Genomic DNA, 25650 nt, shown 5'->3' on the forward strand with positions numbered 1-25650 from the left:
TGCCTCTCTCTCTCTCTCTCTCTCTATCATAAATAAGTAAATAAATAAATCTTAAAAAAAAAACTGAAAAGTATCTTAAAGTGATAGGTTATGGTTAATTTTTTGAATTATTAAAACTTCAGAGAATCACCAACTAAATATTTGTAAAATAATTTTTAAAAACACATTTCACTCTTTTATTTTACTTACTTTTTTAAAGAAGGATTCAAAACTTAAAGGGCTAATGAGTTATGGAAAGTACAATCTCTGCTCAGGAGATGTAAGTACAGCCCATAACTAGGCCTGCTAGTGGGATGGTTCTCCTTGCTCCTCTGTTTTGAATCTCATGTTACCACACCACACCCCCCACCGCTGCCAACCTCCTTCCACACTGTGGTCCCGCTGAATACTTGATCATTCTCCCTTAGTTGAAGAATTGAGTTCCTGGCTCACTATCACCATCTCCAATATCACTCTTGTCATAATTCTTGAGATTTTAATATCCAACCAGCTGAACCTTCTTCTCAACTTACTTCCTCTAGGTACCAATAATCCTATAAACCTTAAAGGTCCTACATGTGTTTGCTCTTATAATATCCCATCCTTTGATCTCACCTTACCAGGAACCTTACCCAGCTGAAATCCAGGGTCAATCACCATAATCATTTCCTTGCATATACCCTCAATACCTCTTTCCATCACATATACTTCCTTCCCTCTCGATCTTTCCCCCAAACAACCCTGGTTAAACCCAAGTTTTGGCCAGATATAACTGGACTATGTAACACATGACTATTTACTTCATGTGGGCCCCTAAGTTTGGCTGGCTATCATATGACATTTTTCTAGTACTTTACTTCCCTACTCTCCTAAATGACTATTCAGATTTTCTTCTCAAATCTCTACCACCTCCTTCCTCCCTCATGCTCAATCTCAGCTGATTTTGCTTATACTTTTACTGAGAGAGTAGGAATGAATAGTCAGGGACCTTCTACAAATTCTCACCACTTATATTAGTGTTTCCTCCTATTACAATGGATTCAATGGGCGTGTTTTTTTTTTTTTTTAATTTTATTTATTTTAGAGAGACAGAGCACATGTGTGCTCAAGCAAACTCCCCCACGGAGGATGGAATCTGATGTGGGGCTTGATCCCAGGACTCTGGGATCACGATCTATGCTGAAATCAAGAGTCAGATGCTTATCCGACAGCCAGCCAGGTGCCCCTAAATGGCCATGCTTCTAAAGCCAGTCCTTCCACTTACGCAGCAGTACCCAACCTTTCTTGCCTACTCATAGACGTCTTCCCTCACCTAGGCTTCCATTTTACTGGATCACTCTTATCAACATATAAACATGTTTTAACTTTTGCTGGCTAAAAACAAAACTCTTGGCTCCGTTTCTATCATCCACTGCCCCGTTTTTTTGCCTTATTTTTTTTTACAGCAAACTCTTTAAAAAAACTTCATTTTTTTTTTTTTTACCGGCTATTTTTACTGCTCTCTGTTCCCCTCCTCCCATTCTTTTCCTGAAGCCACTTCCTGCACTTGGCTTTCAGTATATTATACTCTCGTGGTGTTGCTCATATTCCACCAACTACTACTTTTGGTGGCCACTGAGAATAGGTTTGGATTCCAATGCACCACTGCAGCCTCCAGTGTTGGTTCTTTCAGTCTTCCAACTGCCTTCTTTTCTCCTATACACACATAGTTTTAGTGATCTCATAGAGTGTCATAAATGACTCTTGAATTTGTATCTCAAGTCTGGATCTCTTTTTTGTTTTTTGTTTTTAATTTTTTAATTTATTTATGATTGTCACACACAGAGAGAGAGAGAGAGAGAGAGAGAGAGAGAGGCAGAGACACAGGCAGAGGGAGAAGCAGGCTCCATGCACCGGGAGCCCGACGTGGGATTCGATCCCAGGTCTCCAGGATAGCACCCTGGGCCAAAGGCAAGCGCTAAACCGCTGCGCCACCCAGGGATCCCTGGATCTCTTTTTTGAACTTGCATTTCCAATTTCTTACTCATCATCTGATGTCTGGTAGGCAACTCAAATTTAGTATGTCTAAAAGGGAACTTTTGATCTTTTTCCTCAAGTCTACTTGTCCTATAACCTTCCCTATCTCCACTACTGGCAGCACTATTTTCCTTACTGCTTAGTCCCTAGTTCCTTTCTTTGTCTCACACCCTACGTTCAACCTGTCAGCAAATCTTACTGGTTCTATCCTTAAAAGATATGGATAATCCTACCAGTTTTCTCATCAACTCTATTAATTCTCCTGCTACCACCCTGGAAAAGCCACCTTATTGCAGTAAGATTCCAACTGGTCTCCCTTATTTCTTCCTTGCCCTCAAATACCTATAGTCTATTCTCAGCCACAGTGATTATTAAAATGTAAATCATACTCTGTTGTCCTCAAGACCCCCCTCTCCAATGGCTCCCCATATCAGTCAGATTAAAAACCAAAGTCCTCATAATGAACTACCATGCTTGTGGTATTTGACTTTGCATTACTTTTCTGACTTTACTTGTACTAACTTTCTGCTCCTTCACTCTGCTCGGGCCCCCCAGGACTCCTTGTATCCATATCACAAAAACTCCCATCTCCATCTTTGCACTTGCTGTATGCTCTGCCAGAGTATCCCCTAAATATTTACTTCCTTCAGGTTTTGCTTCCTCACTTTTTTCAGTGTTTGCTCAAATATCACCCTCTTTCAACTTCTTTCCTTAATTTACTTTTCTCTAGAGCACTTAAAATATGTATGCTGTTACATGGTATTACTTATTTCAGTACTATCTCTTCCCACTAAAATGCAACTTCTTGAGGAAAAGATTCTGTTTTCTGTTCTCCCAGTGCTTAGAATGCTGTCTGAAATACAGCAGGTATTCAATAAGTAAGCGTTGAATAAATAAACTTACTTCAGTTGCTAAACTATTTCCAATAGCTATAATACATTTTAGGCATAAAACATGAAATTATTTTGGGACTATGTGGAATACATGGCACAGTGTGTAGTGCAGCATATAGCAGTCAATACAATGTTCTTCTCCCTAAGTTTTTCTCCCTTTCTTAAATTTTTGCATCCTCTATCAGTTCTTATTGTAAAAAAATGTTAATATGCAAACCATAACAATCATTCCAAGAACTTTCCTTCCTAGTTTCATCATTCCCCAAATTTAATCATTTTGAAATAATTTTAAAATTGTGAAAAACTAAAAAGCACTCTTCACCCAGATTTCCCACCTGTTAATGTATTATTAGCACATTTGTCTCCGTGCCTGCCCAAATGCTTCTGCACACATACACTCTTATTGTCTTTTTCTGAACCTTTTGACAGCAAGTTGCAAACATGAAGTTCTGTTCCAAACACTCCAGTGAGTGCATCTTAACACAAAGATCCTCTAACATAAGCAGCAAGCTCCAAATTCAGAAAGCATGTTTGTCACAGTACTACCATCCAATCCAAAGACCATATTCAAATGGGAATTCTCCCAACAGGGTACTTCCTAGGATGCTCTCAAAGAATATAGGTTGTATTTAGTTCCCATGTCTCTGCAGTTCCTTAATCATTCCCTGTCATTCATGTCCTTTGATGGCTCAGGCCTTATATTATGCAAGATGACCTTCAACCCGGGTCTAAGTAGAATTCCTCTTGAGCAGACTTAGTAGAGCATTCTTGTCAGGAATTCCACACAAATGATAATGTGTATTTCTTAGTACATCAGATCGGGAAGCTCAGGATTTCAATCTTTCCCACAGTTGCTGATACAAATCCTCATCACCTGGCAATTTTGCTGCCCTGTTTCTCCACCTTAAATTCACTGGATTTCCCCCTTTGTAACTGATTAGTGTTTTGCAAAGAGGTATTCTAAGATTACACTGAGATCCTGTTCCGTCAATTCTCTACTCACTAGATTAGCATACTCTGAGGACTCCTTAATTACCTCTATGATAGTGACCAAATGTGCTTCTTTACCATCTACTATTCTTTCTACATTTATCACTTTACATTATGACATAAGATTTTTCCCTTCATCATTTGCACAGAAAAAAATGGTTAAAATCAGAAATGTGAGCACTTTCTTAAAAGAAAATCAGCTCTAATTAAAAGGAACTATGAGGTAATAAAACCCTTGGGACATACTTTTCCCCCTTTCAGGTGCTATGCTGTAAATCCCTTTTGCTGATGAGAAGCTAAAAAAGACAATTTATTTACAACTCAGATAACTAGCATCTATTTGCTAATTAAGTTGTGCCAAGGTCTAAAAGTAATACCAAATTTGGCCAAACTATTCCTTGAAGTAACAATTTTTTTCCTGATGTATTTTGTTGTCAAGATGTAAGAGCTCTCTTACTATCAAATTATTTTATTACCCATATAAAATGTAAACTCTGTCAAAAATCCTGATACACAAAAGAATAAAATAAAAAATAAAATAAAATAAAATAAAATAAAATAAAATAAAATAATAAAATAAAAAAATTCCTGACAAATGTTTTAGATAGTTCTGAAAAATCATAAAGCCTGGCTGGTGTAGAACATAAGGTTCATTAACTAACTATACTTTATTAATCTTTTCAGATGTATCTAAACTTAAATGAACTCAGGTTTCACATTGAAAACTTAGCTAACTTCAAAAAGAAAAAGATGAAAAAAATTTTTGAAATATAAAAGATATCAAAACAGCTTTCAAGATAGCAACACTGTCTCCTTTCTATTGAAGTTAAAATAAACTTAAAGAAGAAATTTAGTATTTGAATTTCCAATGCTGTAAAAATTAACATGCAGTTTTGTCTATACTTTGAGCTTCTGACAGAAGATGTTATCTGCCATATTTTCACCATCAATCTTTTGTTTCATTCCTATACATCAAGCACTGAGTAATACAAAATTCCTACCTTTGAGAAGTATAAAATCTAATGAGTCATAGAAACATATGCAAATACAATAGTACATAAAAATCAATAATTGTATGATAGACATATGCACAAAGGATTTGCAAACACATAGAAGAGAAATCCAATCCAGTCTTGGTCATGAAAGGCTGCCAAGAGGAAAGGAAGACAAATCTAAACTGCAGCTGGTAGTCTCTAAAATGATGAACATTAGTTATTCAGGAGAAAGAGGCAGCATTCTAGGAAAAGGCACCAATACCCAGTCAAGACAGCATCATATACTGTGAGTCCAAAGGATTAGAAGCAAAGTGTTAGCAATGAGACATTCGGGAAAACATAAAGGTCTTCTAAGAGTAATTAGATGGGAGAAAGGGAAAAAGGAGAAAAGAGATTGTAGCATTCCTTTTTACTACTTATAACTTAATAGTTTCCTAATTCTAGTAGTATAGAAATATTCACAGCTACTAACAAGAATGATAGTGCTTTACTCTCCTGGTCTTTCTTCTGTCAATACTTCTTGCCTTCCTTCTACATAATATAAGGATAAATTCAGTGTTACCAGGTTGATAGAAGAATCCTGAGGAAATACTGTGAAAATGTTTCAAAATCTGTTTAAAACTGGACTTCTGAAAAGATTCCACTGTTCCACTGGGTCTTTTACTGACCACAATTCCTATAGCAAAAAGATGAACTGAGAATTGCAAGCTAGGCTTGAAATTTCAGGCCTGCAAGGCATTTCTTATTTTTTTTTAAGCACATAAAAGCCATCATTTGAAAGATAACCTTAGGGGGCACCTGAGTGATTCAGTGGTTGAGCATCTGCCTTTGGGTTGGGTCATGATCCTGGGGTCCTGGGATCAAGTCCCCTATCAGGCTCCCCCCAGGGAGCCTGCTTCTCCCTCTGCCTATGTCTCTGCCTCTCTGTGTCTCTCATGAATAAATAAATAAAATCTTTAAAAAGAAAAATAAAACAATTTTTAAAAAGATAACCTGAGTAAACATGGCTATATATACCAAGCATAAGAACTATGAAGAGCAGGGTTGTAGAATACAGCAGTTTTCAAAATTTTCGAGGTTGGAAACTCTTGTTAAGTGTTTACAAATAATCGTGAACCTCAGCTCTGTATACATTAAAGACAAATCATTTTATTAACTACACTGGCTATTGGTAATGCCTAACGGCCCACTTGGATTTCACAGGCTTTTAAAAATTAGAAAAAAAAATAATTCTGTCAATTAGGTATTGGTCCCTTATAATTGATTCTTTATGATTTGCAAACTCATTTTCTCCTATGTATAATATAAAGAATAACCTCCCTCTCTCCTATGTCAAGAGATCATTTTGCAGATTAAGTAATCTCATCTCCTATTTTGTTTTCTCATAATTGTAAAAAAAAAAACATTAATAAAATTAGAGAAATTTTTAAACAGGTTACTAAATATCTATATGAATGTTTTCTTACACATATGTAGTAACAATATTCAATATTCATAATTTTCATTCTTAATTGAAAAAAAGACAATTCTTTCATTTTATACTCTTCTTTTTCTGTTTAACTCTCAGAAAAATATTCAGGAAAACAGAGAAGATACGTACTATACAGAAGCTGTTTTTAATTACACCAATAAAGCAGTTAAAAAAAGACTCAAGAAAGAGTACATCATTAAATATTATGAAAGAAAAATTCTGAGTGAATACAATTCATGATTAGGAGTAGTTCTAGAAATAGTTACAAATCAGTTTTTTTAGTAAGTCTTGAACTCAATATTTGAACCTAGTTTATAGAAGTTTATCCAGAAGTATATTTCCTTATTACAAAATGGTCACAGAAAAATTCTGCCACTTGATTCCAAAAATGGAATAGGTGAACAGAAAACTGATTTGGATGTCCTAATTCAATTTCAAAGGATAACTCTCTGTGGAATCTTTTAATAAAATGAAGGTAAGGCAGGAATTTTTAAAAATGTTTATATGGTTTGACTTCCAGTGATTAAGTATCTTCTAGATCCTTGCTACTAAAGCATAGTTCTAGAACAGTGGCATTAGCATCTCCCAGGAGCTTGTAAGAAATATAGAATTTGGCTCCACTTTACAACTCTTAAATGAGAATCTTCAGGTGATTAATAGTTTGCAGTGACTAAATATTTTCAGTAGCAAGGTTCTGAACTACTATCAAAATTGTTCATCTAATCACACAGCCACTCTTCCATAGCAAATGGGGTTGCAATATACAGTACCATACATGGACGCCAGAGTAAACAATGTACTGTCAGCAAGAGAAACACAGCCTCTAAACTCAGGTGTCCAAGACAGAATTTTGGTTATACCTCCTACTGTGTAATAACCTTAGGCATGTTACTTAACTCTGTGCCTTGGTTTCACTATTCATACAATAAAGATGGATAGTTATACCTAGTTTTTTTTTTTTTTTTTTTAATTTGAGAGAGAGGGAGAACAAGTGAGTGAGCTGGAGCGGGGGGGGGGGGGGGCGCGGGGGCGGGGGGGAAGAGACAGAGGAAAAGTCTTAAACAGACTCCATGCTCAATCTCATGACCCTGAGACCACAACCTAAGCCCAAACCAAGAGTTGGAAGCTTAACTGAATGTTCCATCCAGGTGCCCCTAGGTATACCTAGTTATAAAAATGACCCAGCCATTGCACCACTAGTAGTGCAAAGGAAGCAAAGATCCTGATTCAAAGGGGGAACACGCACCCCAATGTTTATAGCAGCATTGTCAATAATAGCCAAATTACAGAAAGAGCCCAAATGTCCACTGACTGATGAATGGATAAAGTCTATCTTACCAGTGTATACACACACACACACACACACACACACACACACACAGGAATATTACTCAGCCATCAGAATGAAATTTTGCCATTTGCAATGACACGAGTGAAGCTAGAGAGCAACATGCTAAGCAAACAAGTCAGTCTGAGAAAGACAAATACCATATGATTTCATTCATATATGGAATTTAAGAAACAAAATAGGTGAACATAGGCGAAAAGGGAGGGAAAAAGGGGGGCCGATCCTAATTATGGAGAACAAATTGAGGGGTGATGGGGGAGAAAGTGGGCAGGGGATAGGCTAAATGGGTGATGGGGATTAAGGAGGGCACTTTTTCTGATGAGCACTGTTTATGTAAGTGACAAATCACTAAATTCTACTCCTGAAACCAGTATTACACTATATGTTAACGAACTAGAATTAAAATAAAAATTGTAAACAAACAAAAACCTTCCCCAAAATCCAATGTAGAAGTTTAAGTGGAATATTACATGGAAAATGCTTAAAATTAGTGTCTGGCACACTATAGGTGATTAGGAAATATTTACTATCATTATTTTTAGTATTAAGTTCAATAGCCTCTGAGAGAAAACCTGGAAAAGAAGAAAACAAAGATAATGATGGATTAAAATTGAAGTTATACCTCAACAATGGCAGTTAAATATATTTTTAAAATTTTTGATCAATTAAAGTTAGAAACAGGTAAAAAAAAAATAGGTAAAGGGCAATGAAGTACAAACAAACCAATGAACAATTCTGAATTTTAAGTATTCCAATAATTCCACTGTTTCTATGTTTTAGTGGTATGTTAAATGCCATACTTAGTCTGTCTTACCAGTCGCTTGCTATAAAGTAATGCTGTACTGCTGCCACTGGAAACTGCCCATTTAGAAAAATGCATAACATGTTCCAATTGTTTAGAAAGTCCAGCTACTTCCTGTTGTTGTTGCATAAGTTTCATGCGATGATCCTTTGCAAGACTCTGAAAATAAGAAAATTTCGAAATTTGTCCTGCATATATTTTAATGGTCATTTTCAGATTATCAAATTAGAATAACTGCCACCTCTGAGAATCCAAATGATAGCAATTTAAAATATGCTTAGTGCTTCTCCCCCTTAGTATATAAATGGTCACTCTTACTGCCACAAAAAACTGCCAGAACACTACAGAGCTTCTGCTACTGTAACCACCATCACCACTGCCATCACTGCCTCTACATACCGCCACCCCAGGCCCTTGGTCTAGTTTTACATATTCTGGAACTTCAGTCTCTATTTGTGCATCTTCCAGTATCCAAAAAGGAGCAAAAACCAGGGATTAGCTATGATACAGTAAATGCCTGTTAAATTTAATTCTCACAAATTAAAGATTTACCATCCAGCAATCTAATAAAGTTACCAGATCATACGATTTGTGCAATCATATGATTTCACTTTTCAGGCATTCTAGTCTTGATTGCAACCACTTTGTGCCCAGTCATGCCATATGGTAGACACACTCATGTGGTTAAAAGGGATATGATTTTTGTCTATTGAGAATTACCTTGGGAGCTAAATGATAAAATGATTAGTGGTGCCAATGTATTCTCAGAAAAGCTACATAAAATCAGAATACAGAATTTCTCTAAGGGAAGTAGACAAACAAGAACAGAGGTTAATCAAAAGCAGAGAACACTGGGGGTGCCCAGGTGGCTCAGTTGGTTAAGTGTCTGACTCGGTTTCACAGCTTAGGTCATGATCTCCGGGTCCTGGGATTGAGTCCTGTGTCAGACTTTGTGTTCAGCAGGGAGTCTGCTCAGGATTCTCACTCTCCCACTGCCCTTCCCCCGTTTGTGTATGCATCCTCTAAAATAAATAAATCTTAAAAAAAAAAAAAAAAGGAGAGAGCACTGAACTTGGGTTATCTTAAAGTTCTCTATCCAAAAATTTTTATCTGCAAGGAAAGGGGAAGACAACAGGGTTTTCTACTGGTTCTGAAGTTTAAAAGTAAAATTGTCATACTCCAATATGGGTTTAGATTCTCAATAAAAAAAGGAACCTAGATCCTGACCCTAGTTAGTTTCAAATTGGGAAAATACACATGTGCTGAAGTGAATTAAAGGAAAAACTGCAATGACACTCAATGGCTTTGTCACATCTAATTTAAGTTTAGAGATTTCTTGTTTTTTACAGAGGTCAGAAATAGCCTCAGTATTTCTTTGGAGACATTATAGACAGAATATAAGTTTTGTTGACTTTTGGAGAGGTTGCATATTGACAATAAGAAGCCCTAGTTACTTGGGTCTGTATGGTTAACAATTATTTGGGCCGATTCCTGGATTCTTAGATAAAAGGGGCTCCAATTGTTTTAAGGAGGATTCTGTAAACCAGGAAAATATTAACATATTTAAAAGGTGCTGTAGAAATTATAAGTCAATAAAGTTGATTACAAATAGTACTGATGACTAAGTTCATTCGTAGAGATTTGGGATCTGGTAATCTTTTGTTATCTTCAAGTGATTCTGATTTACAGAAATGTCTGAAAAGAGCCACAGCAATGCACGCACTGCTAATAATCTCTGAGAAAGCAAATCTAAGTGATGTTTGATTTTAAGCAGAACTTGGAAAACTTTTAAAATTGTTTAAACGCTGCTTCTATTAAAAAAAAAAAAAGGGAATCACAGAACTTTGAAAAAAATAGTTCTTGTAAATGAGGCCGCCTAGACAGAACACTTCTTCACTAAATAAGTATTTGTTTCTAAAAGAACAGAGAATTACTTTAGTCTTTGTTTCCTTTATGTCTGATAAACCATGGGAATGACCACGCTTTCCCAAGGAGAGGACTCTCTCACAAAGACCTTATAATTTTGTCAGCTACAAAATAAAGAGTTTGAATTAAATTATTTCTAGGAGTGTTTTTCTTTTTCATCTTTAACGTCAGAATTCTTATTCTCTTTTCATTGTAAATTGCTGCTTTACTGTGAATTCTTTCTGCACCAAAGAACTAAAAGAATACTAAAATACCATGCATTTAATAGTATGTTAATATACCACAGAGAGGTTATAACCTCATTATTAGTTGGAGTCAAACACTGACTTTGGATCTTCACCTTCATGAGTATAATAAAGCCTATGAAGACTATAATATCTTTCTTACCATGGTGAGAAACAACTATCCTAAGTGCCTTGCACATCCTTCCCTACATACTGCTTTTTTTTGACTATAAAATGTCAAAAGCAGAGGCACATCCTTTTCCTAATTTCTCAGAAGGTTAAATAAGTGTATGTTTAAAAATGAAATACAATGGCCAACACGCACATGAGAAAATGCTCTGCATCACTTGCCATCAGGGAAATACAAATCAAAACCACAATGAGATACCACCTCACACCAGTGAGAATGGGGAAAATTAACAAGGCAGGAAACAACAAATGTTGGAGAGGATGCGGAGAAAAGGGAACCCTCTTACACTGTTGGTGGGAATGGAAATGGTGCAGCCACTCTGGAAAACTGTGTGGAAGTTCCTCAAAGAGTTAAAAGTAGACCTGCCCTACGACCCAGCAATTGCACTGCTGGGGATTTACCCCAAAGATACAGATGCAATGAAACGCCGGGACACCTGCACCCCGATGTTTCTAGCAGCAATGTCCACAATAGCCAAACTGTGGAAGGAGCCTCGGTGTCCATCGAAAGATGAATGGATAAAGAAGATGTGGTTTATATATACTATGGAATATTACTCAGCCATTAGAAATGACAAATACCCACCATTTGCTTCAACGTGAATGGAACTGGAGGGTATTATGCTGAGTGAAATGAGTCAATCAGAGAAGGACAAACATTATATGGTCTCATTCATTTGGGTAATATAAATAATAGTGAAAGGGAATAGAAAGGAAGGGAGAAGAAATGGGTAGGAAATATCAGAAAGGGAGACAGAACATAAAGACTCCTAACTCTGGGAAACGAACTAGGGGTGGTGGAAGGGGAGGAGGGTGGGGGCTGGGGGTGAATGGTGATGGGCACTGAGGGGGGCACTTGATGGGATGAGCACTGGGTGTTATTCTGTATGTTGGCAAATTGAACACCAATAGAAAATAAATTTATTATTAAAAAAAAATGAAATACAGCTTAGTTACCTTTCTGAAAATTTTTCATTTTGGAAAGACCAGAAAAAAAAGTTGTCACTTCAATGAATCTAAAATGATTAATCTCTTCAACATTTACAGAGCTCCTTCTTCAAGCAAGGCATTGTGCTTTGTGCTATCAAATACACACTAAGCCATAAACTGTCAGGTACAATGTAGAACTTGGCAGAAGAAAACTTAGGAATAGAGAGGAAGTATTATTGAGTCATAAATGGAAACAACTGTATGAAAAAGGCAGGGATTTCAAATTCACAAATACATCAGAAAATACTGAATTAAATTGCTATAACATATTGTCCATTAACAGTAACTTACCTCAAGCTGATGAAGTAGAGCTTTTCCTTTTTTATTTATTTCTACCATCAATGTAAATATAGCAACTTTAATATCCTGTTCCACCTGCTTTTGATTTTGATTTACTTCAATTATCCTGAAAATTAAATGAAAGGGGGAAAAATCTAAAATCTAAGGCAGAAAATTGTCTTATAATATTTAAAATTTATTTTTTAATGTCTAATTTAGGCCAAAATGTTTTCAACTATTAAAAGCTCAGCTATTTCTAGGGGTCTTTCAGTGTAAATGGACTTTCTGGAAAATGACACAGCAGAAATATAGTTCTTCTAAAAGACATAGTCATTTAATTCAATCTTAAAATCAAATGTATAAAATTGCAAGAGAAAGAACACATTTTAAGAAAATATGGTTTGGAAAGATCATAATGAAAATCATCCAAGAAAATCAATACTTGGCCTAAAAGGGTGGACCAAAAAAAAAAAAAAAGTTATAAACAAGAAAACCATGACTCTGAAAATGTTTGACTGTATCCACTGTAACTAAGCAGCAGGAAAGTGTAAATGTGTCACTCTCAGTCATCTTAACTGTAACAGCATTCATTATACCTGTACAGAGACAAAGAGAACAATAGTAGTTTGCTATTTTTAATAACACATTTTCTTGAAATAAGCAGCTAACTACTACTTATATTTCATCAAATACCATGTACAGTTTTTCCTTTGATTAGAGAAAATGGAATGCCGTTTTCATGGAGACTGAAATAGACAGAAAGAAAATACATAGCATCACACCAGAGCATCTTATAGAAGCAAAAGAAAATAATGGGCCACCTACTGAAGATTCCAAGATAAATTAAAAGTTTCATCTTTCCAGTCAGCTTCTCCAATAGTTACCCTCTAAAACTTAAAACCAATAGGGCAGAGATTTTATTCTCTGTTGCAAATTAATTGGCACCAATATTGGCTATAAGATCAAGAAACCCAGATAGATCTGAGAAGCAAACAACACCCCCCAGCCCCACCCACCATAATTTAAATCTTCATAATGGCTGAACAGGATGAAGAAAGGACGAGAAATGCCATGTTTGCACATGCATAAAAATGAATATCAAAGTAAGCCAGCCCAATAAATGTAATCCTTTTATAATCAGGTAGTCTACACAGATATGAGCAATTAGCACCTAATCCAGGGATTCTTTAAGTCTCACCACAATTCAAAAACCCAAATCTTTCTATTCAATAATGTATGACTTTGTAAAAACAGTATAAATCACTGACAAAAGGTAAAAAAAAAAAAATGTGGAGAATTCACACTATCTGATTTGAAGACTTACTATAAAAAACTACAGTCATGAAGAAAGTTGAGTACTGGCAAAAAAGAAAAACACAATGGAACAGAATAGAGTTCAAAAGTAAACTTATACATATATGGTCAACTATTTTCTACAAAGGAGCCAAGGCAATTCAAAAGCAACAATATGGTCTTTTAAACAAAGGGTACTGGAGCAAATGGATGTCCATATGTTACAAAAAAGTGAAATTTGGCCTATAGCTCATATCATATACATAATGACAGAATAAGATAAAAGTCAAGAATACATTTTGTCAAGTGTGGATCTTTTTTTTTTAATTTTTATTTATTTATGATAGTCACAAAGAGAGAGAGAGAGAGACAGAGAGAGAGAGAGAGGGAGAGAGAGAGGCAGAGACACAGGCAGAGGGAGAAGCAGGCTCCATGCACCGGGAGCCCGACGCGGGATTTGATCCCGGGTCTCCAGGATCGCGCCCTGGGCCAAAGGCAGGTGCCAAACCGCTGCGCCACCCAGGGATCCCAAATGTGGATCTTTTACACAGAATTAGTTATTTTACAATTTTTACCATTTGCCACTTAGATGGTAGAAGCACCTAGAAACTATCTATCTTAATTATTCCATAATATCCTTTACTAATTTTTAACTACTTAAAAAACTTTTAACCCACCACTTACTCTATTTGGCAAAAACAGTATCGTGATTAGAATATGGTAAATGAAACAGTATTTGGTTAATACATTTGTTATATGAAAGAGGTAAAATGAATTGAGAGCTGGTAAGAAAGAATAAAAAGACAAATAGAACTGTTATCACGATTAATAAAAATGAGTAGAATAATAATACTGAAGCATCAAGAAGGTAAATTATGTTCAAGAATATCTTTAAAAGAATTCATTTCAATCATGGAATTCCCTGGAAAAATTTCCTAATGTTCCACTTTAGCCATGCTCCAAAATGACAAGGATAACAGATTATGATGACTTTTTTTTTTTTTTAAGATTTTATTTTATTTACTCATAAGAGATACAGAGCGAGCAAGCGAGAGGCAGAGGGAGAAGCAGGCTCCACGCAGGGAGCCCGACGTGGGACTCAATCCCGAGTCTCCAGGATCAGGCCGTGGGCTGCAGGCAGCGCTAAACCGTTGCGCCACCGGGGCTGCCCCATATGACTGGTCTTAAGGAAGAGGAACCACAAAAGACTTTTCTCCTCTATGCATAACATTCAAATCCCATCTGAGGCCTCTTTTATTTAGGCTCCTTCTAAATAGCATTTCTTGATTTGTTTAGGCAGTGATAGGTCGCTTTTGAATGCAAAACAAAAAAAAGTGAGATTGGTATTTCATAGGTGTTGTAAAGGTTGTAATAGGTCAGTGTGTGTTTCAAAGGGATTAAAAAAAGGCGGGGAAGGTTAGACATTCCTCTTCCATGTGGACATTAGTGGTTTACTCCCCTAATCACTGACTTGTGAATATGAGCCTTTGGATAGTTGAGGAGGAGGACTCCTTTGGAAAGCAAAAAGTATAACAAGTAATTAGCAGAAACCATGTAAGTATTGTATCTGATAAGGAATAAAAGGTATGTGAAACTATTAAATGATCCCTGTCTCCTGGTGTCCTAAGATCTCCACCATATTGCAGTTAAAAGATGACAGGCCAGAGAAGGCATCTCAAAGTTTACCAATGCTTAAAAAAGCAGTTATTTAAAAAAAAAAAAAAAAAAAAAAGCAGTTATATATATATAATCAAGTGTTAAAATATTTTACAATACCAGCAAAAATAGTTGATTTTGTTTTTAAATCCTGGTATTCCTTTAAAATTTGAAACTCCAGATAGTTATAAATTTTCAATATCTGCTAGGTAAATGAGCCATTACTCAGTGTAGTTTATTACCGTAACAGTTTTTGAAAAGAATGCTTTTCAGCCCAGTTTCCAGAACTTAAAAGTTTCTAGAAAAGTCTTATAAACTATGTGTTATTAGAGCCACCTAACAGCTTACCTAGGCTTATTTTTACCACCAGCTAAGTAAAATGTTCTAAAAGTGAATATACTTAATACATTACATAAAGATGATTTTTTTTTTTTTTTATAATACCACAAATGTAAATGTACCTGTTTTGGATCTGATTTCCTGTGAATTTTATGTATTTTGTTTTTTCCATCAGTTTGGTAATTAGTGTATCTATGATCACTTTCTGATTCTGAAAAGCTTCTTCTATAAATTGGTACCTGGAAAGATAAGTAAACAAGCTAATTATTTCAAGCTAATATATCTAAAATGAGGAAAAGCCCCCAAATAGAAACTATTTAAGATATCATAAAAAACAAATAATCTTAAAAAACACTCAAATATATCCCTAGAAGGCAGGTTTTTCATGCTTTCCAAATTATCCCTAGGAAAGAGGGAGTCTTTATAAATATATTATTCATGGATACTCTAAATTAATTTGGAAATTTGGGAAAGATAAACATCATGCATGGTTTTAGCATCTTAGGTCACTTGGCCAATCTGGCAAAAAGTAATCACAGATATATCTAAGTAGATTTATTTATTTTTTATAATTTCATAACTAGGAAACGTTGATGCTGTAAACATACATTTTATTTTTTTTAAGATTTTACTTATTCATGAGAGACAGAGAGAGAGGCAGAGGGAGAGGCAGGCTCCATGCAGGGAGCCTGATGTGGGACTTGATCCTGGAACCCGTGGATCATGACCTGAGAAAGGCAGAGGTTCAACCACTGAGCCACCCAGGTGCCCCTGTAAACATATATATATATATATTAAACATATATTTTAAAGATCACTTTTAAACATCAGGTAGTTGTGCCATCATAGAGGTCACAAATATATGCCTTTGGGAAAAATGGGAAGAGTTAAAAACAAAAACAAAAACAAAAAAACAAAACAACCTCTTGATGTTATTATGCCTGAAATGCAGTAAGCTTTAAGCAACATAAAATATAGCACTTTAAAAAATTTAACTTGGAAGTGAACATGATAACCCCTGACAAACCATGTAGATAACTCAAGAGTAGCTCTAGGGAAATAGTAATGTAGAAGATAACCAGTTTTATTAATTTTTCATAAAATGCATAAAATACAGTAATTTACATAATGTGGTTTAAAAGTACAAGGTCACTTAAATCACTAAATAGGGATGCCAGCATTAGAAAATAAAAGGGGGAATACAGTTAATTATTCTGTTGGATTTCCTTTGTATATAATGCACTCTTCAGGACCTTGGTACGGGGTAACATTAAATGAAATGGTCAGAACTGTCACTCTTATCTTGTTCCTAAACTCCATCTAAAGACTTTGAATATTCTGGGCAGCCCAGGTGGCTCAGCAGTTTAGCACCGCCTTTGACCCAGGGTGTGATCCTGGAGTCCCACATCCTGGAGCCTGCTTCTCCCTCTGCCTGTGTCTCTGCCTCTCTCTATCATGAATAAATAAATAAAATCTTAAAAAAAATAAAGACTTTCAATATTCTGTTATGATGTTTTCTAGTTCTTTTTACAGATAACCTTATCAGGTTTAGGAAATTTATTTAATTCCTAGTTTGCTAAGATAAGATCTTCTACCACACGTACATGTATATACACATAGATATATATTTTTTACAGAATGTTTCTTCTGTCTCTATTGAAATGATCATGTAATTTTTCCTTTATTCTTTTAATGTGATGAATTACACAAATGATTTTCAAATGTTAGATGAACTCAGTATACCTAAAACAAAGCCAACTAGGTTGTAATTATATTGTCCAAAAATCAAAATACTACTGGATTTGGTTTCCTATTTTATTTCTTAGAATTTTCATTCATTTCATGGACGAGACTAGTCATTTTTTTATTCCTCATAAAACAAGTTGGAGAGAATACATTCTTTCATCATTCTCTGGACAAGGCTGTATTAATTTAAGGTGTTATTTTACCTCCCCTATGTTGTTGATTCGTCCATTAAATCATCTGGGTCTGTAGTTTTCTTTGTGAGGAATTTACAAATCATGAATTTACATTAAAAGACTATTCTGGCTTTCTAGCTTATTTATGCTAGTTTCAGTAAGATGTATTTTCTAAGAATTATTCTCTTTCAAGTAAAAATTTTCAAATCAGTTGACAGATATTCTTTTCATAATTTTAAATGCTGTTAGAAGATGTACTGATGCTCCTCCTTTTAGCTCCTGGCATTGGTCGGGTGGGTCAGCTCTCAGTCACTCATAAAGGGATTTGTCAATTTACCCATCTTTTGAATGATTTGATTTCTGACATTATCTGCTTCATTAATGTCTGCATATGCTCACGGTGTCCTTTTCCCCACTTTAGGTTTATTCACTGATTTTTCTAATTTGAGATATATGTTTGATATTTACTTTTTTTATTCTTGCTGTCTAATATATACATTTCATGATCTATAGATCTTCCTCTCATTATGGCCTTTACAATATATTTAGGATATTATTTCTAATATTCAGATAAAAGTATCTTCTAATATCCACTGGGATTTCTTCTTCAATGCTTTATTTACATTTATTTCTAACTGCTTATTTTGAAATAACTTTGAAGTTAAATCTGCCATGGTACAGAGATGTATATCTTTACACAGCTTAGTTTTTTAAATAGACTCATCATAGCTCTTTAACACCATAATAATCAGTATGCATTTTCTAAACACAGGGTATTGTTATGCAACCATATTATAATGATTAAGAAAATGGACAGGGAGATCATTCTCTCACCTACTCTACACACCATATACCAGTTATACCATTTGTTTCAGTCATGTCCTCTAAATCATTTTCCCCTTCTAGTCCAGGCTGCAGTATGGGATCATGCTTTGCTGCATATAGCTTTCATATGAATTTCAGGTCTTCATTTTCAAATATATGGAGAATTTTCTCATCTATTATCTTCTAGATTTAACTGCATTGAGTTTACACCAAGACTTAATATGATTTTAACCCTCTGAAATTTAAGACTGTCCTAACATAAGGTCAATCTTAAAATTTTTTTTTCATGTTTGAAAAGAATGCACATTATTGGGTACAGTGTTCCTTAATGTCCACATAGTCTTTAGGTTATTTGAATCTTGGTGGAATATCCTGATTTTTAAATCTGCTTGTTTTGTCAATTATTGAAAATGTCAACATTTCCCACTCTATGGATTGGTCTATTTGTTCTAAGTTCTGTTACTTTTTGTTATATATTTTAAGGCTATGGGCATACATATTTAGAACTGCTCTATCTTTTAAATGAAGAGACCCCTCTATTGGATAAAGTGTCCCTCTTTATCTCAAGGCACTTTGATATAACAGCTTGCTTTTGTAGTGTTATGTGGTGTATCTTTTTCCATTATTCTTTCTACATACTTATGTTTTAGGTGTTCCTCTTATAAAAAGCAAATGGCAGATTTTCTATTCTCTTTCTTATCCAGGCCAAAAATCTTTTAATTTGGAACATTTTACCCATTTACAGTTATAATTACAAATATATTTACAGATTTACCAACTTACCAAGTCCTTATTAAATCCCATCTGTTCTTTGTTTTTCTTTTTTGGCCTATTTTTAGACTGCCTAATGATTCCACTTCCCCTCCCTGTTAACTCTGATAATCCTAGACACTTTTACTATTCTTTTAGTAATTACTCTAGGCATTACAAAATACAGATCTAGACTTATCATCTAATACTAATTTGTACTTTTTTATCATCTTCTACAACTATTCATGAATCTTACAACATGAACTCTATATTTTCCCAAAACATCTATTGTGTAAATATACAAAAAACACTAAGACAGTTTTGTTTCCTAAGTCAACATTTATTTAGATTTACTCATACTTACCATCGCTCTTCATTCCACCATTTGTTAACTACCATTTCTCTTTTGCCTAGGTATACTTTAGTGAGGGTTACTGGGATTAACCCAGTTTATTTTATCTGACATGTCTTTCATTAATCTTCATTTTAAAAAAATGTTCAGAGTATAGAATTTTACTTTTGTAATTATTTTCTTTCTGTATTTTAAAAATATATTTTTTTATCCTGCTGGAGTTTTATGGCTTCCTAAATATGGGCTAGACATCTTTCTTCAGTATTACCACATTCTAAGCCATTATATTCTGTCTTTAAATGTTGCTTCCTTCCCATTCCCTCTTTTCTCCTTCTTGGCCCCAGTTACACCCTGTATTACTTCTACTTTCTATCTTTTTGTTTACCATGCTTCATTCTGGGTATTTTCTTACTTTCCTTCTAGTTAATTCTCTTTTCCTGCTACGTCAAATCTGTTACAGCCAATAATGAGTTAATTTCAGTTATGGTAATTTTCAGTTCTGGACTTTCCATCTCATTCTTTATTATAGTTTTCATTTCTCCACCCAAATTTTCCATTTTGTCTCTTCAATATAAAAAGAGGTAGCCCTAAGGGTCTTTTTATATTATTTATTGTATCTGCCAGGTTTTGTTCATGTTGTCTAATCTCCTAGAATACTTGATTACTTCTAATTATGTGTTGGACCATTTTGCAAAGTTCATTACTGAATAAATCTGAGACAGAGGATGATGTTTTTTCTCTTCAGGAAGGATTTATATTTAATTCTACCAGGTACATCTTGGGGCACCAGTATTATTTCAATTTACTTCATCTTTGGGTCCTGAAGAATTTGATGTTGAGGCTTCAGTCCCAGTCATGTACTATTTAGTAGTACCAAATTCATCTTTACTTAAACAGTGTAGACTTTCAGAATTCCAAATCAAGGCAAGGAGGAGAAGCCTTCAACCCCTGTAATCTCTATCTTCTCATTCTCAGCCCTGTGGCCTATCAAAAGTCCTGGTAAATGCCTCAAAGAGGGGAAAAAAGCTATTATTTTTTCTCCCCACTCCAATCTGGCCTCATAATTCTTTACTACTAAGCTCTAGATTTTTTATCATCAACTTCTGTATTTTGTCCAGGTATTCTAGTTATCCTCACTGGTATGGTTTGGTCCAAATGATCTAGTCTGCCATTACTGGGACCTTAGATCATTTTTTCCCTTTTTCTTTTCTTTTTTAGTTTTTACTTAAATTCCAGTTAGTTAACATATGGTGTATTAGTTTTAGTTGTATAATTTAGTGATTCAACACTTATATACAACACCCAGTGCTCATCACACCAAATGCATACCTATCATCTATTTAACCCATCCCCTCACCCACCTCTCTGGTAACCAATCATCAGCTTCTGAGCCTAGATCATTTTAATCAATTTTGTTTATATTAATCAGAATCTTACTATTTAAATAAATCAGTGGCTGCTGACTCAAATGCCTATGGGAGGTCAGATTTAAAAATAAGCTTCTGCAGGAATTATACTGAATTGGGAAACCCATGCCTCATTCTACAGAACACTGAAGTGAATTCCACTCAATGCTGATAAGAATATGGGGCCATGACCGTAACAAGTTCCATTTTCTCAAAAACCCAAAGATCCAATTTTTTTTTCTTAAGGTAAAATCTCCTCACTTCACAACACTGGCAACAAATTCCATTTATTTTCAAATAGTGTGCAGGCCAGTGGTTCTCAATTCAGGGTGATTTTGTTCTGCAGGGCATTTGGCAACATCTGGAGACATTTTCGGTTGTCACAACTAGGATGATGTCACTGGAATCCAGTGAATATAGGTAAAAAAAGCACCATACAATGAACCTGAAGCAACCCCCAGCCAACAAGTATCAACAGTGCCCAAGTTGAAAAATCCTGGAACAAGCCAACATACTGCTGGCCAAAAAAACTTTGTTGACTGCCATTTGGCTGGGGTTCCAGGAGTCTTCTATTTCTCATATAGCTTATTATAAACGTGTGTCTGTAATTAAAGATGTCAGTACCTATGCTCTTTATGCTCTAATAACTGGCAGTCCCGGCATGTCAGTTTGTCACATGTTTCACAGTAAAGCTTTAGCTGTTCCTTCTTATGAAAAGGACAAAACACTGGTCGCTGACTGGTCACACCCACTGCCTCTGTAGAAATAATGGGAGGCAAAAAGAAGAAAATTAATGTAAGTGAATACTACATAATTATTAGATTGTTTTAAATTTGAAACCATTGAGATATAAAAGAGCTATAAACAGTTCCACCAACACCATCACTACTACTAGGCTTTATATATATTAAAGTAGCATTGTATGGTGACAGATGGTAGCTACACCTGTGGTAAGCAGAGCATAATGCATAAACTGTCAAATCACTATGTTGCACATCTAAAACTTATGTAACATTGTGTGTCAACTATACTTTCAATTAAAAAAAGAAAAAATATATTATGTATTCTCAGCATTTTAGAAAGAAAACATAAATAAGTTTTTCTTTCCAGAAATTCAAATTAACCCAGGAGAAAAAGAAAAGTTATGTAGTTAAAAATATGCTTTCTGTAATTAATAAGTCTTTTTTCTTTTTCTTTTTTTTTTGTAATTAAGAAGTCTTAAGAAAATAGCCCAGGTTAAGTGAGTGTGAACCAACTAGATGTTTTCTAGTCCAAATATGGGAGAAGACGGTTTTAAGTGGAATTCAGAAATATCTAATAAAAATGTATAAAGAATGTGATGAAAAACTTATTTTCCCACTTTTGTAAAAATCCTTCCAGAGGATATCCATTAACACAGAAATAATCATAAAGTTTTCACTACATACTATTGTCCTCCATGTAACTTTAATTTTCTTTCTTTCTTAAGAAAGAAAGCAGGGTTGGGGGGTAGTAGGAGGGAGAAACACAATCTCAAGCAGACTCCATGACCAGCATGGAGCCCAACGGGGGCTGGGTCTCACAAACTGATGACCACAATCCAAGCCAAAATTGAGAGTCCACACTTAATTGACTAAGCCACCCACGTGCCCCAGCCATATAACTTTTTAATGAGCAATGCTTATGTTATAATGTTAAATTAAAAAAAGAATACAAGTAAATGTAATGATTAAATATAAATACCAGTTATTTCACTAATAATTATAGGTGAAATCCAAACATTTCAGAAATAATTCCACTTTCAGCAATAACCACCACTATTAGTAGCTTGGTATATGTTCTTCTGGCTGTTTTTCTATTTATATTTAACTATATACATTAGTAGGCACTTTGTTTTATAAAATTAAAAAATGACACAAACTATCTTATAAGATTTATTAACTCTTAGATACCTTTCTTATTTTGAGAGACAGCATGCGTTCACACACACATTTGAGCAGAGGAAGGTCTGAGGGAAAGAGAGAACCTCAAGCAGACACCACCACACTGAGTGTGAGGCCAATATGGGGCTCGACTCACGACCCAGAAATCATGACCTGAACCCGAAATCAAAAGTCAGATGCTTCACTGACTGAGCCACCCTAGTGCCCCTCTTAGATACCTTTCTGTGTTAGTAAATATGTTGACTTATTTATTAACTGTATAGTATTTCATCAAATGAATATAACCCCTGCACTGTTTCTCATTTTTTAATATTGTATAATGCTGAAATAAACATATAAAAGTATAAGTCATTGATTAATGTTTCCACAGATCAATTCCAAGTAGCACAACTGTTAGGTCAGAGGGTGATTTCTACAAACATACATGATCCTAAAAAAAAAACTTGTACCAATTTGTATTCTTAACAGTGTAGAGTGGCTATTGCCTACATTACTAACAGTGTTTTGTCAGTACTTTTAATCTTTGCCAATCTCACAGAACAAAAAAGATTTCACTATCTTTAGACATATTTCTTTAATAACTGAAACTGGACAACTTTTCACACTCATCAACCATTTGTATTTCTTCTAAGAATTGTCTGTTCACAACCTTTGCTATTTTTTCCAAGTGTCTTTCTTACCAATTTGCAGACACATTTGATACATTGCTTGCCAAAGATTTTAGAAATATTTTCTCCAGTCTGACTTGATTTATGTCATTTTCCCAAAAAGATCCTTAAAACATTTTACAGAAAAACGAATCTGGTTTTATTTTTTATGACTTTAGTTTTAGAGAACTGCTTCTTGAAAGGCTTTTTCCTAATTATAAAAAGGTTTTTTTTTTTTCTTAGAGTGAACTTACATGGTTTCTCCTTTTAATATAAATTTTGTATTTATCTAAAATTTATTTTCATATAGAGTTTACCCTTGAACAACACAGGTTTTAAGTGCCTGGGTCCATACACATGGATTTTTCTTGATAAAAAACAGTATGGTTACTATAAATGTATTTTCTCTTCCTTTTAGTTTTCTCAACATTTTCTTTTCTCTAGCTTACTTTGTAAGAACACAATATACAATACACACACATACACTTCTTACAAAATGTGTTCTAGGGTCCCTGAATGGCTCAGTTCATCAAGCATCTGACTTCAAATCAGATCATGATCTCAGGGCCCTGGGATCTAGCCAGCATCAGCTCCCTGCTCGGTGAGAAGTCTGCTTGTCCCTCTGCCCCACTCCCCACTTGTGTGCACATGCCTGTGCACTTGCAGTCACACATACTATCCCTCCCAAATAAAGCTTTTTTTAAAAAAAGTGTATTAATTGACTTTTACCAGTAAAGTGGTACTGGTACTAGTAGTAGTTAACTGTAAAGTTCTGAAGAATCAAAGGTTTACAAAGTGGATTTTTGACTACGGAGGGATCAGCATCCCTAAGCCTCATGTTATTCAAAAGTCACCTGTACTAACAATATTTACAAAAACCTTATGTTGTATGCCAGCACGTAGAAAGAGTTCACGGACTCACATTTTCTGATCATAATAAAACTATACAGTTGAAACAGGAAACAAATAAAAAATCCAAGCAATGGGAACACTTTTGTTTTCCTTTTAATGAATTCTTGGATTCATAATAACCAGACTGTTAAGGAATTTGCTTTTTGCATTTAATATACATTATGGCCTCCTTTCCATATCATTATTTATAATGCACCAAAGTAATAAATAACACAAAATTCATAAGTCTAGGATTCAGAACCATAAATGCAGAATACTTAGATTTTTTCTTTAACTAAGTAGGTTCTACACCCAATGTGGGGCTTGAACTCACAACCTGGAAATCAAGAGTTGCATGCTCTACCACCCAAACCAGCCAAGCGCCCCCATAAATGCAGAGTATTTAAAATATAGTAGAAATCAAAGTGGCAAATTATATCAAGCTTTAAACATTTATAATTCTACAAAAAATAAATATCAAGTATTTATGTCAAGGAAGTTAGTATTAGAACTTTAAAATAAAACTAAGGTAAGCTGGGAGAAATTAAAGAAAAATAATGAGCTAAAGATATATATAAAATATAATTAGATAAATTTCAGAGCAAATGTTTCTGTGGATAAAAACAAAAAGATAACCTACATCTAGTCAGATCCAAAATAGGCAAAAATGCATAAAACTCATATGAGTTGGAAAGAAGGAAAATAACTGGAGAAAATTAGCAATATAGTAAAAGACTATTAAAAGCACAACACATCAAGACCAAATGCAATTAATTCTAGCAATGCAAAAATGGCTCACTATTATAATGTGAATATCCTAACAGCTCCCCCGTACCCTTCTCCTTAATGTGCATGTCATGTAGGCATCACAATGAATAGAGTGACCATACACCTCTAGTTGGCTTAGGTCATTCTAGTTTGTGCCTACTATCCAACAATAACTATAGAGCTTCTGATTTAGGTAATTAGAATATCCTATTACCCATTTATAAACTTCCTTTACTTATTGAAGAATTTGGATCCTGACTCAGTCATCCTTCTAGTCCTCAATGTCATCATCACTCTGGATGATTTAGAAGTCCACATCGATTACCACAAAAAAACAAGGCTCTCAAACTTTCTCATCTCCGGAGACCTAAAACTCCATTAGAGCTCCTTATATCATGGTCTCACCTTAGACTTTTGATGGCTCATAAGTGCTCCATTTCTATAATCAAATTCAAACATCTACTCTAATAACTTCAACTTTCTAACCTTCCAACTACTCTCCTGGGGCTCAATGATTTCTAGGTTCTTAATAATTTCTTTCATTATCAACTGACACCATCAATTTCATTTCCTTTATACTGTGGAGGCCGAGAACAATTAAGGCCATCCCACCTAAAGTTTAGCATTAGCACAAGTACAGCCATCTTAGGCCCCTGTGAATAAGAGCTGAACTGTACCGGGGAAAAAACTGCAGAATGTCCTCAATGTCCTCGGCAGGGAATCCCATATCAGAAAGACAACAGAGGGATCCCTGAGTGGTGCAGCGGTTTGGTGCCTGCC

At 34.9% G+C, this 25650-nt stretch overlaps 1 protein-coding gene across 2 annotated transcripts in view; it reads right to left on the minus strand.

Annotated features, from left to right (window-relative positions):
* Window positions 1–25650, minus strand: part of TRIM24 (tripartite motif containing 24) — a 98275-nt gene that overhangs the window by 24290 nt on the left and 48335 nt on the right. For both annotated transcript variants that reach the window (XM_072762920.1, XM_072762921.1), the window contains exons 4-7: window positions 21267–21399; window positions 15513–15629; window positions 12115–12229; window positions 8507–8653 (exon numbers count right to left, since the gene is read on the minus strand). In XM_072762920.1, the coding sequence (XP_072619021.1) occupies window positions 8507–8653; window positions 12115–12229; window positions 15513–15629; window positions 21267–21399 (512 nt within the window). The remainder of the gene's footprint in view (window positions 1–8506; window positions 8654–12114; window positions 12230–15512; window positions 15630–21266; window positions 21400–25650) is intronic.

Source organism: Vulpes vulpes, chromosome 7 (assembly GCF_048418805.1).
Source record: "Vulpes vulpes isolate BD-2025 chromosome 7, VulVul3, whole genome shotgun sequence".
Classification (NCBI taxonomy): Eukaryota; Metazoa; Chordata; class Mammalia; order Carnivora; family Canidae; genus Vulpes; species Vulpes vulpes.